General features: G+C 36.9%; 1 protein-coding gene across 2 annotated transcripts in view; it reads left to right on the top strand.

Annotated features, from left to right (window-relative positions):
* The window catches only part of CERT1 (ceramide transporter 1), a 103,635-nt gene that overhangs the window by 69,359 nt on the left and 18,195 nt on the right, over window positions 1-16,081 (top strand). Inside the window, exons 8-11 of one of the 2 annotated variants that reach the window (XM_030323246.1) lie at window positions 3,184-3,276; window positions 8,024-8,110; window positions 10,753-10,845; window positions 11,379-11,456. In XM_030323246.1, the coding sequence (XP_030179106.1) occupies window positions 3,184-3,276; window positions 8,024-8,110; window positions 10,753-10,845; window positions 11,379-11,456 (351 nt within the window). The remainder of the gene's footprint in view (window positions 1-3,183; window positions 3,277-8,023; window positions 8,111-10,752; window positions 10,846-11,378; window positions 11,457-16,081) is intronic. The other variant, XM_030323237.1, reaches the window with a different exon arrangement.

The following is a 16,081-nucleotide window of genomic DNA, read 5'->3' as shown; positions in this document are numbered from 1 at the left end:
GATTATTTTGCAGATATTGAACCAGGCCTGCATCCCAGGTATAAATCCCACTTGGTTGTGGTGAATAATTTTTTTTAATGTATTGTTGGAACCGGTTGGCTGATATCTTGTTGAGGATTTTTGCATCCATGTTCATCAGGAAAATTGGTCTATAGTTCTTGTGGGGTCTCTGTCTGGTTTTGGCATCAAGGTAATGCTGGCTTCATAGAAAGAGCTTGGGAGTTTTCCTTCCATTTCTATTTTTTGGAACAACTTCAAGAGAATAGGTGTTAACTCTTCCTTAAATGTTTGGTAGGATTCCCCTGGAAAGCCATCTGGCCCTGGACTCTTGTTTCTTGGGAGATTTTTGATTACTAATTCAATTTCTTTACTGGTTATGTGTCTGTTCAAATTTTCTGTTTCTTCCTGTTTCAGTTTTGACAGTTTATATATTTCTAGGAATTTGTCCATTTCTTCCAGATTTCCCATTTTATTGGCATATAATTGCTCATAATATTCTCTTATTGTTTTTATTTCTGCTGTGTTGTTTGTGATCTCTCCTCTTTCATTCTTGATTTTATTTATTTGGGTCCTTTCCTTTTTCTTTTTGGATCTCAGTTACATTTTATGTGAAATGTAAGAATGTGGGTGTGATACACAGTATGTATGTGTGTGTATACTTACGTGTATATAGATAGATATAGATATGTATATAGATACGTGTATATGTGTAGTGTACATACATGTGTGTATATATGCATATAAGTATATATGTATATATTTATATGTGTATAAGACACATTCTATAAGAAATAGAAAGTTTTTGAGTGGAGAGACTAGTTTATCAACAAATAGGTCTTTTAAGTAATTCGTATAATTGGGAAGGAAAGTACAGTGGTAATTTAATATGATGTAAGTGAAATTTCTGTTTCCTTCAAAAAGTATTTGTATGCTTCCAATGTGCTAGCTCTAAGCTAGAAATGGGAAAACAGCAATGAGCAGGAAATTGTCCCTCAAAGAGCTTAATGTATTGAGAGCAATTAAATAGGTAATAGGTGATACAATAACAGGTATTTGATAGCAGTATTGTTTATACTGTTTCTAATGTCAGTTCTATTATTTTTTCAGCTGAGTAATAGAAAATTAATATTTAGTGGTTATTTTTCTTGGTTACCTATAATAATCCCTTCTATTACAGAAGACATATACTGAATTGTTAGCTAGTCATGTCTAAGAAGACCAGAAATTCTAAGATTAAACAATTTTACTTATTAACGGTATTAGTAAGAGAAAATCAATTCACTGAAGATGTTTGCTTACATTAATAGGCTCTCATATGTAATTTCATGTGGTTTTTCATTTTCCCTTAAGCCCTTTGAATATTATTATTGTGCTGTATGTTTTTGTTGTGTTCAGTTTTTAAAATTTAGGTATAGCATAAGTATGGTAAGGTGTGCCAGTCTTAAGTGTCCTGTGTGACGATTTTTATGCATATGTATACACCTCTATAACTGCCACTCAGATTAAGATAAAGAATTTTTATAGTACCCCAGAAGGTTCCTGCATGCCTTTTCCTGGTCCATACCATACCACCATCTCAAGAGGTGACCGTATATGTATACACTCTTGTGTCTGGCTGTTTTTTCCCTCAACATTGACCATGAGATTTATTTGTATTGTTACATTTAGTGGTAGTTTATTCTTTTTTATTGTTGTATTTCATTGTATGACTTCAGTTTGCTTATCAGTTTTTCCTTTGGTTTTTATATTTTAGCTATTGTGAATAAAGTTGCTATAAGCTTTCTTGTACATAGCTTTTGGAGGATATTCACTCATTTCTCTTGGGCATATACCTAGGAGTAGAATCGTTGGTTCATGGGGTATATGCTAGCTGTGGTGGATATTGGCAAACAGTTTTCCAAAGTGGTCATGTCACTTTATACTTCTATCAGCAATAGATGAGAATTCACTTGCCTCTTTACTCTTAGTAACACTTGTTATTGTCAAGTTATTTTGGGAATTTGTTTTGTTTTTAAATTTTAGCCATTCTGGTGGGTCTATATACCTGCTTTCTCTTGAGTGTGCAAAAATTAGTCTTTAAGTCCAATGAACAATTAACTGATTTGTACAAGCTTTAATGCAGATAGGATATTTGGAAGTAGTTAGCTTTGTGTGTGTTCCTGTGGACTTTAACTTAGCCCTTAAGGATTTGAGGTAAGGGAAGGGAATAAAGAGAATAAATACACGTTCCTTATAAGCTTGTTAGACTTAAGTTATCAGATTTGACCAGGGCAGTACATTTGGTGTTGTAGAAAGAAGTTTGAGATTGGTAGTGCCAGGGCCAGCCCTTTTTTAAAAATATTTATTTATTTATTTATTTATTTATTTTTTTTTTTTTTTTTTTTTTTTTTTGAGAGAGAGAGTGCTAACAGGAGAGCGGCAGAGAGAGGAGAGAAAATCCCAAGCAGGCCCAGCACTGTCAGCTCTGAGCTGGGGGAGCCCATGGTGAGGCTAGATCTCAGATCTGGATCTTAGGAAGCTGAGATCGTGAGCTGAGCTGAAATCATTACTCTCACTCTTTTGACTGAGCCACCCAGGTGCCCCAGGGCCAGCCTTTTTTTTATGTGTTGACTTTGGGTCTTTTAACCCCGTAAGGCTGTAGTTTAAAGGTGAGGGTCAAAGTAGAAATCTAAGCTCTTTTTCAGCTCTAAAATAGTTTTAACCAACAGTGAGAAAAGTACTAGACATTCATCTTTCTTAGAATGTATTTTAGCATTCATTGATTTTGCCTGTTGATTATTTTCTTCACATCCATTGCTTTCTTTCTTTAAAGCAAAATAAATACACCTTTACTGGGGGAAACAAACACATAAATACATTGTAGGCATTTCTAGTGTTAATTTTATCTTTTTTCTTTTTTTTTAAGCATAGGCACTTTGACAGTTACTTTATACACCTAAATATATAGCCCACCTATAAGGTAATTCTTAGTGGTGATTTAAATGGTGGTTTGTGTGTAAAGTATATCTCAGAGAAAAGTGTTTTCTTGGACAGAACAATGCTCATTTTTCACAGGAGTGGGATGTTTCTTTTTATTACTGTTGTTGTTTAGCCAAATTATAAAATTTCAGTGAAATGCAGAGAAAATTCCACTTCAGATGTAATTTTTCACTTGCTTTTTTTTTTTTTTTTTTTTTTTTTTAGGAAACTGAGAAGAGAAGAAGAATAGAAGAAGCATACAAAAATGCCATGACAGAACTTAAGAAAAAATCCCACTTTGGAGGACCAGATTATGAGGTATGAAGTTACATTTTGATTTTAGAAGGAGGAAAATATAGGTCATATCTATCATAATGTTGCAGGATTTTTTTACCACTATACCCGGGATTCATTGTCGCACTGCTTTGAAGAATGAAGACTTGGACACAAAATGAGCAGTAGGCAAAAGTTTATTAGAGTATAAGATTAGAAAAGAAGAATAGTAGGAAAGTTCTCTTTACAGAGAAGGGACATTTGGAAGTGAATGCAAGGACCATAGAGAAGGGTCCTTGTTCTGTAAAGTTCTGGTCAGCTTTCCCTCATCCCTTCCCCCTTGTTCCTTCTCAGGTTCTACCCTTATGGGCTTGATCACTCTAGGTTCTGGGTTATTCTGTAGGTGTTGGCTCCTTTTCATTGAATTGAGTGGTCTATGGCCATACTTAGGTCTTTTGTCAAATTTCTGAGGAAAACCTGAAAGGGAGTAGGTGGGGTCTGTTACATTCTTAAGAGGAACCTTACTCCTGAGGGGGTTTGTTGTGGTCAGACACTCCCAGCATTGTTCCAAAATATGTGTTTTTCTCCACCCAGGGACCTCAGGCCCTAATCTTTCCCTCTCAACCTACTGAATCTTATCTTCTTCTATCATAATAAAAGTGATTTTTTTTTTTAATTTTAATTTTTGAGAGACTGAGACAGAGTGCGAGTAAGGGAGGGGCAGAGACAGAGACAGACACAGAATCCGAAGCAGGCTCCAGGCTCCAAACTTTCAGCACAGAGCCCAATGCGGGGCTTGAACTCACAGACTGCGAGATCATGGCCTGAGCTGCAGTCGGGTGCTTAACCGACTGAGCCACCCAGGCATCCCCAGAAATTACGTTATAATCTTAAATTCATTCCTTAAGATATACTATGTATGCAAGACACTGTACTAGGCATGGATATACAGGATCCTGCCCAAGTACCTAATGGGAAAACAGGCTATTTAACAGGTGAGTTTGAAACACTGTTAGCACTGAGGGGTGGCTACCCAGCATCTTAGCTGAAATCTTAAGAATGAGATGGAACTAGGGGCACCTGGGTGGCTCAGTCGCTTGAGCATCCAAATTCCACTCAGGTCATGATCTCACAGCTCATGGGTTCATGCCCCACGTCAGGCTCTGTGCTGACAGCTCAGAGCCTGGAGCCTGCTTCAGATTCTGTGTCTCCCTCTCTCTCTGGCCTTCCACTGCTCGTGTTCTGTCTCTCTGTCTTTCAACAATAAATAAACATTTAAAAAAAAAGAAAAGAATGAGACGGAACTGGAGGGTATTATGCTAAGTGAAATAAGTCATTCAGAGAAAGACACATCTCATATGTTTTCACTCATATGTGGAACTTGAGAAACTTAACAGAAGACGATGGGGGAAGGGAAGGGGAAAAAATAGATACAAACAGAGAGGGAGGGAGGCAAACCATAAGAGATTCTTAAATACAGAGAACAAACTGAGGGTTGATGGGGGTGTGGGGAAGAGGGGAAAATGGGTGATGGGCAGTGAGGAGAGCACTTGTTTGGATGAGCACTGGATGTTGTATGTAAGCGGTGAATCATGAGAATCTACCCCCAAAACCAAGAGCACACTGTACACCCTATATGTTAACCAATTTGACAGTAAATTATATTTAAAAAAAAAATGAATGAGTAGTCTGAGTAGAAACTAACCAGGTGAATAGCAAGAATGTTTGCTTGTAGGGGCTGAAAAGGAAAACTTAAAAAAAAAAAAAACAAAAGCGTTTTGCCCACAGGGAAACTGAAAGACCTTATCGGAGGGTGGAGCCTATTGAGAGGAGGGAGTAGTAAGCCAGGCTTGCAAGGTCTACAGGAATCCTTATATATCCTCAGGCAATGGGTTTTAAGCAAGTGAAAGTTTTCAGATATACCATTTAGAAAAATCATTCTTGCTCCCTGCTGTGAGGGTAGTGGATTGAAGTTGACAGCCATTGACTGGCAGCTTCCAAGACTTCAGGCTCGCAGGTGAGAATTGAAGATAACCTAGATTAAGATACAGTAATAGGAACAGACACCAGCGATAAATTTACATATTTAAAATTAGGATTAAAGAGTGTGGTGATTGAATGAAGGGAACTGGAGGTGCATATGAATTTTGAGACATTAACCGGAGGAGGTTTTAAGTATTATTAGATACAAAGATCTAACGCTTAGGTGAGAAATGGATAGATAGGCTGTGGATTTCAGGAATCATCACAGGGCTGAGGCCAATGCTGTGGGGAGAGCAAAGGTAGAACCCTGAGGAACACCCACATTTAAGGGAGTCCAAAGAGGAGTCTTGGATAGAGAGGAATTGGGAAATTAGGAATCCAAGGAGAGAGAACTCTACCAAGATCATCATTAACATGAGAAATGCTGCTAATGGAGCAAGTAAGCTAAAGAGTGGTGTTTCCCACAGATTTAGCAATAAATAGCTATTTTCCTTGGTAAACATGATGAGTTAAAATGGTTTTTTTAAGTTGTTTTTTTATTTTTTTTTTTAATTTTTTTTCAACGTTTATTTATTTTTGGGACAGAGAGAGACAGAGCATGAACGGGGGAGGGGCAGAGAGAGAGGGAGACACAGAATGGGAAACAGGCTCCAGGCTCTGAGCCATCAGCCCAGAGCCTGACGCGGGGCTCGAACTCACAGACCGCGAGATCGTGACCTGGCTGAAGTCGGATGCTTAACCGACTGCGCCACCCAGGCGCCCCTAAGTTGTTTTTTTAATAAAGTAAATTTTATTCCAGTTACTGTAGTTCTCCCTTACATGTGCCATCAAAGGAAAGATGTACCTGTCTTATTTGCCCATTTCACTTATCAAAGTAGAATTTTTTAATGCTATAGTTCCCAATTAGTAGACTCCTGAGACTGAAGTGATTGCATAGATTGAATGAGCATTAAAATTTTTCAAGTGTAGATGTGGTTATGATCAATAGAGGTTTTAAAAGCATTAGGAAATATGTTTGAGTTCAGAGTAGATTTTGGCTATTTCGTATTTTTCTTACATCAAGCAAAGTTACACTGCTGTTACTTGAATGTCGGAAATGTTTGGACTTATAAAGGGAATCCTGTAGGAGAGAGGCCTCTGGAGTGTTGTTACTATTCTTGTTGGCAATCCAGCTAGTCGTTTGATGGCTGTGTTCACTTAATGATAATTCATTGAAATTTGCACTCTCTGTATATTGTAGCTGAATAAAAAGTTGTGTGTGTGTGTGTGTGTGTGTGTGTGTGTGTGTGTGTGTGTGTGTGTGTTTAACGTGGTTATGAGGGAGCCTCATAGCTCTAAAAGAACTAGTGCATTAAATCGGGGCGCCTGGGTGGCTTGGTCGGTTGAATGTCCGACTTTGGCTCAGGTCATGATCTCGCAGTTTGTGAGTTCGAGCCCTGTGTCAGGCTCTGTGCTGACAGCTTGGAGCCTGCTTTGGATTCTGTATCTCCTCCTCTCTCTGCCTTTCCCCTGCTCATGCTCTCTCTCTGTCTGTCCATAATAGATAAACATTACAAAAATTTAGAAAAAACAAAACAAAAAACTAGTGCATTAAATCAAGATGTCTCATATGCCTGTGACAAGTGACAAGAGCATTACGTGTAGTTCCTCCCACCCTTTTTGCGTTGGCCCCAGGTGGTGTCACGTTGCTAGGTTAGGTACTTTCTAATGGGATAGTGATGGCCTAGGGTAATCATTCTAACTGGAAAAACTCCAGACAGACCAGCAATTATTCATGTGTCTTACTTTGGATATTTAAAAATTTAGGGAACCTTAAACCCAGCCTACCTTTTCAGCCTCAGCTTTTCCCCTAACATGAAGCTATTGTTCTGCTTACAGTCCACTCACTTGTTTCGTGTCAGCAGGAACATACTGTGCTTATTTCTGTTTTCTATTATTCTTTGTACATTTGATACAGCTGAGGTTCCAGTTGCATGAGAATCGGTTGGAGAACTTATTAAACATACATATTCCTGGCTTCACCCAAGATCCACTGAAAAGTAATTTCTGCATACGGGGACTAAGAATTTTCCATTTAACAAGTTCCCAAGGCAGTTTCCTACCTGATTGAGAACCACTGCTTTGCCATCTAACCAGGCTTTCAAGCATCAGTTCAGTTTTTCTTTCTTCATGAAATAATAGTCTTTGTTTAGGAAGATGCCCCTCAGAAAACTCCTGTCTGTGCTTGTTATCGGCTATCAATAGATCTTATGTAACTTTGTACTTACTTTTCTGTGATTTTATATGTTTTCTCTTATCAGGTACTCATTCACAAGTACTCACCTCTGCCACTGTAGCATGAAAGGAGGCATAGACAATTCCTAAATGAATGAGCATGATTATATTCCAACAAAACATTATTTTAATTCCATATTATAATTCTCACATCATGAAATGTTGCTATTTTTTCTTCTCCAGCCACTTAAAAATGAAATTCTCAGCTCAGAGGCCATGCACAAGTAGGCAGTGAACTAAATTTAACTCCAGGGCATAGTTCAGCAACAGCCCTGTTCTAAACTATCACCCTAACACAGTGTTGGTCAGTATACAGCGGGTATATGAATATTGAGTATATGAATTAATTGTGACACTCATGATTTTGCACAGAACATATGTTACTTGTCTTTTGATATTACTTTATATATTAGCTGGTTTATAAATATTTGTCAAGTCACATTTCAACTTTCCTGTAGAGTTAATGCTAGGATTATGAAGGTTTTATATTTTCTTTAATCAACTGTTTTTTTTTTCCTCTCATGTGTTTGAATAGGAAGGTCCAAACAGTCTGATTAATGAAGAAGAGTTCTTTGATGCTGTTGAAGCTGCTCTTGACAGACAAGATAAAATAGAAGAACAGGTATATCTGTTTTTAAAAATTCTAACACACACACACACACACACACACACACACAAAAATTCTAACACTAGGCATTCTTGATGTGTGTTATTTCATATAAATAAAATTTGAAAATTGTGAACCTAATAACCCAGAAAATGAACTGTCTTCACTGAGTCACAGATGTAGAAGAATCTTTACAAGTCACTTCCTTCATTGATTCATTTCTAACCAATGGAAAGGAGACCACTGATTGTTTACAAGAAGCATGAATAATTTACATGAAATTAAATGGAAATATTCCACCTGTTCCCCTTGAAGTATCCAACTTTTATTATCTTTCTATTTAGAACAAGTATATATTTAATCTGAATAAAACAGTCTCTGTGAATTTCTCTTAACACAAAGTACTGACCATATGAATTCACAAGGAAGAAGACCAAGAATGTATTGTTTTTCTTCTAAATTACTACCATTCCGTTTTTATTATTAACTCCTTTAAAGCTTTAACTACCTTCACCTTCAGTTGCTTCCTCACTTTTGACTTTGCTCAGTATTTCATCGTTATCAAATTCGCAACAGACATACCCAGCTCTTTTTGGAAAGTGAAGGAAAACATTTCTTAAATCCTTTAACTCTAGTCTCAGGATTAGTATGATCCTTTGCCTTCTTTTAGTTGTGCAGTAGTGAAGTTACCATATATTACCACTAGATGGTACTTAAGGGTGAATTTTAGTCACTCTTCACAGGATCTTAAGCATCTTGCAAATAAATTCGTAAATGTATCAGTTGTACTACAAATTAACTTGCGTAGATAAGTTGGCTTGTCATTCTTTGTCATTGCTAGGGTAGTCATGACCGTTATGCCCATTTACTGGTTTGTCTCCCTGAGGGTAAATCACCTCCAAGAGTGACATTTTCTTTTCATGTTTATTTTTCATTATTTTTTTCTAAATCAGTGATAAAAAGGTGTTGTTACATTAATTCATAAAGTATATCACTCATTCAAAAGAGATTATGCAGCATTCAATAAGAGTGGAAACTTTCAGGTCCTAAATGAGCTCCATATTTGTACGCCTAAAGTGTAACCTGAAGGAGTATCATTGTGTTTGGCTTTCCTTCACCGTGGTGTTTTTTTTATTTTGATTTTGTTTTAAACTAAGTTGTGCTATTTTGGGGAGAGTCGTGTGCTATTCTGGGAGAGTAGGTCGAGACAACTTCAGTCTGAGTTTTGTAAATGACTAACTATGTAACTGTAAACTTATCACTTAAATTCTCTGGGCCTTGGTCTTCTAATATGTAAAACAAAGAGTTACACAAGATGATTCAAATTCTCTCTTCTGGCTCCAAAATGCTACTCTACTGGATACTAATGCAGTGGTTGAGTTGGAGTTTAAAAGGATCGATGAACACTTTTGTAAATTTTAAAAGAAAAATATTCATGGGACTATTTAACTTCAGTCTGTTGTTGACACTGTGGTAGATACGCTACAAAATAGGTCATTAGGGGCGCCTGGGTGGCGCAGTCGGTTAAGCGTCCGACTTCGCCCAGGTCACGATCTCGCGGTCCGTGAGTTCGAGCCCCGCGTCAGGCTCTGGGCTGATGGCTCAGAGCCTGGAGCCTGTTTCCGATTCTGTGTCTCCCTCTCTCTCTGCCCCTCCCCCGTTCATGCTCTGTCTCTCTCTGTCCCAAAAATAAATAAACGTTGAAAAAAAAAAAAAATAGGTCATTAAACAGACCATGATTTTCTTTGCCTAATAGACATGTTGATATCGCGAAGATAATTATAGTATGGTAATGCTCTAGAGTAGTAAACTTCAGTAATTCATGAAGTGAAGTTCCAAAGATTCAGATCATTAGATATTGCACAGGGCTCTCCACAGCACAGCCACTACTTAGGTATTCTTCAGTGACATTTTTGAGTTTACATTGTTCTATGTTATTTGCCAATATAAGGAAAGATATTTTTAATAAAGTGGTGAATAAGAAATGAGATCTTAGTTCTGTTCAGATAGTGCTGAATAGAAATTACTGCTTGTCTTCTGCATAGTTAGAAGATGAGTACACACACAACACAGCACAGGCTCTGGTACATTATATTTAGTAAATATTGACTAAGTGAGAAGAAACTAGGCAAGCTCAGGAGGAGGATGCAGGTTAAGTGACAGCTTAACAGGTGTGATACCTTAATGGAAAGGAGATAAGATATCCACGACCTGGTCTTTGGAACAAAACTGAAGCAAACGATGACACTGGTTCAGATGATACAGCTCTGCACATCCCTGATGAAGTAGAATGATTGGAATAATTTGGCCAGAGTTTGAATATAAGAAGATTACTTTAACAGCAGTGTTAATTAAGATTCATGGTAAATAATGCCATGCTGGTATTGGAGAGTCTGACCAGGGGCAGAATCAAAGAACCCATCCCTGGTCAAAGGTGGTACCTATGGCGTCTGAAAGAAGAGACTGATTTAGAATACATGAAGTAAGTGTCGGGATTTGGCAAGGCTTGTACCTTTCGAGTATTTTTGTGATTCAAGTATTTATAAGTACTAAAGTGTTCAGTAATTAAATGTTGATAGTTCCAGGTTATATTATCCATTCTCAAGCTACAAAGTACACTTTAAAACCTTCCCACCTAACATTACATGTTTTCTTAGTCACAGAGTGAAAAGGTCAGATTACATTGGCCTACATCCATGCCATCTGGAGATGCCTTTTCTTCTGTGGGGACTCATAGGTTTGTCCAAAAGGTAAGCTAATGTCACAGCTCACTGAAATTATATATTGTATTGTTCTTCAGTGTGGATGGAACTATCTTGTTGTATAAGGTTTCTCTCTTCTTGAATTTAGGTAATGAGACTTTTGGGTATTTTATGTTTTCTTCCAAACATACATTTTTGTATGTTTTTCCTCCAAAATGGTTAGAAATCATCTTCTGAATATAATGTTCTTTCTTTTTTCTTTAAGGGGAAAGGGGGGGATGGGGGTGGATAGGAATGGCTAATCTGATAGTTAACCAGAAGCATAACTAGTTATATTAAGTCACTTTTTTTCTTTGGGGTTAAGTGGTATTATGTTGTATTACTGGAAGCACTGCATTCTTTTTAGAAAGATTTTGGAGCATAAACCGTAATAGGTGCATGAAGTCAGCACTTGCTGCTGAGCCTGTTTCATATGGTGCTTTGTTCTCTCTTTCTTTATCTTGTGTTTGGAAGTTGGTACTGAATGCTCTGTTGTGCCTTTGTTCTGATTACTTGGTTTTTTCTTTGTCTGTCTCTGGTAGCCCTATAGTCGCTCTTCCTCCATGTCTTCCATTGATCTCGTCAGTGCCTCTGACGATGTTCACAGATTCAGCTCCCAGGTACTGTATGAATGTATAGAGCGGACTTGAGTCTTTCCGTGCTATATTTCAGCCTGCTTTCCCAGTTCCTAGATATCTTTCTGTTAGGCCACTTGTTTGGTTTTGAATTTTAAATGGTAACAATAAGCATTTAAAAGGCCTTCCTTGTCTACTAAATAGTTCCTCTACTAAATAGTTCCTCTGTCAGGCTTGCATGTGCCCTTTGTATCCTGTACTGTGAATAGCTTGGAATTTTGCCATGGAGGAGGCACTCCTGAAAGATTTCAAATTGAATTGTAACAAGTAGGAGATACCTGGTTTTTAAATACCATATAGTTTCTTTAGATAGGATTCAACAACTTTGATGAACATGGTTTACAGAGTATGTTATCGCATAAAAGTAGGTTTTAATAGTCTCCCTTTTAATCTCGAGTATCTCATATTTCAACAGGGAAATATCTTTTTAAATAATATTTGTCTCATTACTATTATTATACTAAGCTCCATTGAACAGATTGTATTTTTGTTATGCAAATTACCCTTGGATATTATAAATTAATGTTCCTTTTCATACACATCACTAAGGATTTAGGGATTTAAGACTGGAAACTACATGCTTGCTGTCTCTACCCTCATAATAATGTCCAAGTATTATCAGAGGAATATTTTTTAGTATCAGCATTCGTTTTTTAAAGTTTTTTTAATCCTTGTATCTTTGCCATTGAGCTATGTATCTTTATGGTGATTGTGTTTTATTGGATTGCATTATGTTATCTTATGTTAAGAAACTGCACTTTCCCGTCAGAATGACCAAGTGTAAATACTGGTTAGTTGCATGATCTTGGACAATTTTTCTAACTCTTCTGTGCTTCACTTCTGTGATCTAGCTAGGACTGTGATCTGGCTAGAGCCTGGCCTGTAGTAAATGCTAAATAAGTGTGAGCTTCTATTAGTTATTATATAGCTATTTGTTAGCTATTATTACTATAATAATAACAATTTCTTTGAACTAGTCACAATTTTCCACATTATTTTTTTTTGCTATCAGAGTACAGTTGACCCTTGAACAACGTTGAGATTGGGGCACTGACCCCCCCTCGGTCAAAAATCCACATATAACTTTTGACTCCCCAAAAACTTAACTACTCACAGCCTACTGTTAATCAGAAGCCTTAAGGAGAACATAAATCACTGATTAAAATATACTTCTATGTTACATATATACTGTATTTGTTATTAAGAAAATTGTAGGGAAGAGAAAATACATTTGCAGTCCTGCACTTTATTTACTGAAACAAATTTGCATTCAAGTGGGCCTGCGCAATTCAAACCTGTGATGTTCCAGGGTCAGTTGCCTTCCAGTAAAAGTTTTTTAAAAGTCCTAATTTAAAACAGATTTCTTAGTTTATACATATGAATAAAATTGACATTTGTTTTTAACTCTGCAGGAAAGAGGAAAATTAAGTTTAAGACTCAAAATGTATTCTTTGACTTTTGCAGCCTTTTTCTCCTTGAACATGTTTGAGAGAGAGATGTATCAGTTCTGCTTCAGAAATCACCTAGAACCAAACTTATTCTAATATTTCTTAATCATGTTCATCCATTTGTGCAAGCTTTTTAAAGGCATATCATATTTGCAATAAATCCGTAACAAAACTAGATAATACTGGGAGGCTTTGGTTTATTCTGCTAAGCTCCACCTTGCATTAAAGTAATAGAGTAAGAGACTAAAGCTCATCAGTACCAGTCACCATTTTTCCTTAAAATATAGGAATACACAAGCTATGAATGAAAACATAATGAGAGCGATAAATGAGTGTTAAGCTACTGATAGGTGCCTAAGAATTAAGGCCTCAGAATGCAGACCTCCGACCCAAGCTGTAGAGCTATAAAACAGCTGAAATTCTTCACGTACAGATGAATATATTACTGAGGCGCAGGTGCCCATGTTTTTACAAGACTTTGCCACATTGTAGCATACTTCTTTATATTTTGTGTAACTCATGTATATAAGTTGAGAAAGATCTTCTGGTGGAATTTTTTTAACAGGTGATGCTTGTGATTATTTATAATCTTTTTTTAGCTTTTGATTATTGTACCATTTTACTTATTTATGTATTTAGAAAGAAAGCAAGCAAGCAAGCAAGCACATGCGCCCATGCACAAACAGGGTAGGGGCAGAGAGAAAAGGAGAGAAAGAATCTTAGCCAGGCCCCACGCCCAGCACAGAGCCCAATGTGGGGCTTGATCTCAGGACTGTGAGATCAGGACCTGAGCAGAAATCGAGAGCTGGACGCTTAACTGACTGAGACACCTAGGTCCCCCTTATCGCACCACCGTTCTATATGCCAAAAGAGGCAAAATTGAAGAATAATGACTTTGAGGTCTTCAAGTATTTATGGTCCTTGCTAAAGTATCTGTTGTCATTAGCAGATTTGGGCTCTGGCCCTTAACTATTAATTTGGCTTTGCCGTGTGTGTACAAATCTAGGCTTATGACTACTTTGTTCTTGATGAAGTTATATTCATGCTCCTGATTGAGTAGAATAATTAAACATAGAACTGAGAGATGTCCTGAAAATAACTTCAAATAAAATATGTGAATCTCCTAGGAAATTAGTAGCAACACACGAGTCTATCTAATTGGCAGATTTGGAGAAAGAAGTAGCTCTTACACTGTACAGAAAGTAGAAAGAACTTGAATTTATAAGTTGATCTTTTGGATCACATTTATTTGCATATCACAGCAACTATTGATGTCACCTCAAAAATTAAAAAGCAAAAATTAAAAAAATCTTTCTCTATTCAGAAAAAAATATATCAAAAGGTGGGCAATACATCAGGTTAATCATTAGTGGACATTATTGCAACCACGGTTCTGTATAAAGCTCTTTCCCCCCTTTATGTCCACAGCGACACTTTATTATTGTGGTAATTAATTATTTAACCCCCTCCCTGTTTATTGTATAATAATACATGTTAATTTTAGCAGAACTAGAAAATAGAGTAAATAAAATTAAAATATTAGATCACTGTTAATATTCTCATGCATATCCTTTTTCCATGTATATAGAAAATCAGTCACATATTGATTAAGTACACAGACTTTAATAATTGTCTTCCTACCAAAGTAAGTAATTCAGTACATACTATTTTGTGACCAGTGTTTTGTTTTTTTTTTTTTTTTAAACATATAATTAAGCCCATCTTCTCACTGGTAAATATGGATCTTTATCTCCTTTTCTGTTGTACAGATGTGTGTACTGGATTTACCTACTCATCTAATATTGAACATTGAGCCTGTTTTCAGTTTGGCTGTATTGTAAATAGTGTTACAGGAGCATCCTGTTAAATACACCATCCTTGTGTGTGTGTGTGTGTGTGTGTGTGTGTGTGTGTGTGTGTGTATCTTTGTACACTTATCCAGTTATTTCCTTAGGATACATTCCTAGAAGTAGAATTGTTAGGATAAAAGCCATACACGTGTCTAAGTTTTTGTTTTTTTTTTAATTTTTATTGCCAAACTGTTCATTAAAACAAGTGGAACCAGTGACACTCCCAGGTCAATTTTCTTTTGTTATGTTGACACTGAATATTATAATTCAGTTACTTTTTGCCAGTCTGATAGACTAAAAGTTTTGTTTCTTGGCCTTTTGCATTTCTTCATTGAACTGACAATTTATGTCCTTGTCCATTTTTCCTTTGCGTTAATAGTGCACTGTTAATTTGTTATTAATAAATCATTCTATCCAACAAATCCCTCTATGATTGTAACAATAAGCATAGTTGTATTCCTTCCACATGGGTAAGAGAAAGAGATTGGAGCAGTCTTTGAGCCCTTCTAGAGTCTTGTTCATTAGAGTTTTGATCATTACATCAAAGAGCAGTTTTTGTTTTGTCATCAAAAGGCAATTTTCTTTTAAAATTTCTGTACTGATAATGTTAGAAAAATCCATTTAGTTTCCTCAAATAGCATACAGAGTGTCTCAAATGGGAAGTGAAAGAAAAGGCTAGAATTGGAGTGCCATCATCTCTTATTTAAAATGTGTTTCATCTCCATTTTTCATAGTTCATTTGCTATGAAGATATTTTGTATGTCATCTCATCATTTTTGACTCTAGGTCCAAAAAAAATCAAGGGCATGATTCCTGAAATTATACTATCTAATTAAAACCAGGGGCGCCTGGGTGGCACAGTCGGTTAAGCGTCCGACTTCAGCCAGGTCACGATCTCGCGGTCCGTGAGTTCGAGCCCCGCGTCAGGCTCTGGGCTGATGGCTCAGAGCCTGGAGCCTGTTTTAGATTCTGTGTCTCCCTCTCTCTGCCCCTCCCCCGTTCATGCTCTGTCTCTCTCTGTCCCAAAAATAAATAAACGTTGAAAAAAAAATAAAATAAATAAATAAATAAATAAAACTAGTGAATACTATTAGAGCAGATGAAACCTGCTTCAATGATTTTGATCCAGTCTTTTAAAGTGATGGCAGATGTTACTAGTAATATTATTTCATAGTAGGGGCACCTTGGTGGCTCAGTCGGTTAAGCGGCCAACTTCGGCTCAGGTCACAATCTCGCGGTCCGTGAGTTCGAGCCCCGCATCAGGCTCTGTGCTGACAGCTCAGAGCCCGGAGCCTGTTTCAGATTCTGTGTC

Source organism: Lynx canadensis, chromosome A1, assembly GCF_007474595.2.
Source record: "Lynx canadensis isolate LIC74 chromosome A1, mLynCan4.pri.v2, whole genome shotgun sequence".
NCBI lineage: Eukaryota > Metazoa > Chordata > Mammalia > Carnivora > Felidae > Lynx > Lynx canadensis.
The sequence above is the reverse complement of the archived record's forward strand: the minus strand, read 5'-3'. Positions and strand labels throughout refer to the sequence as shown.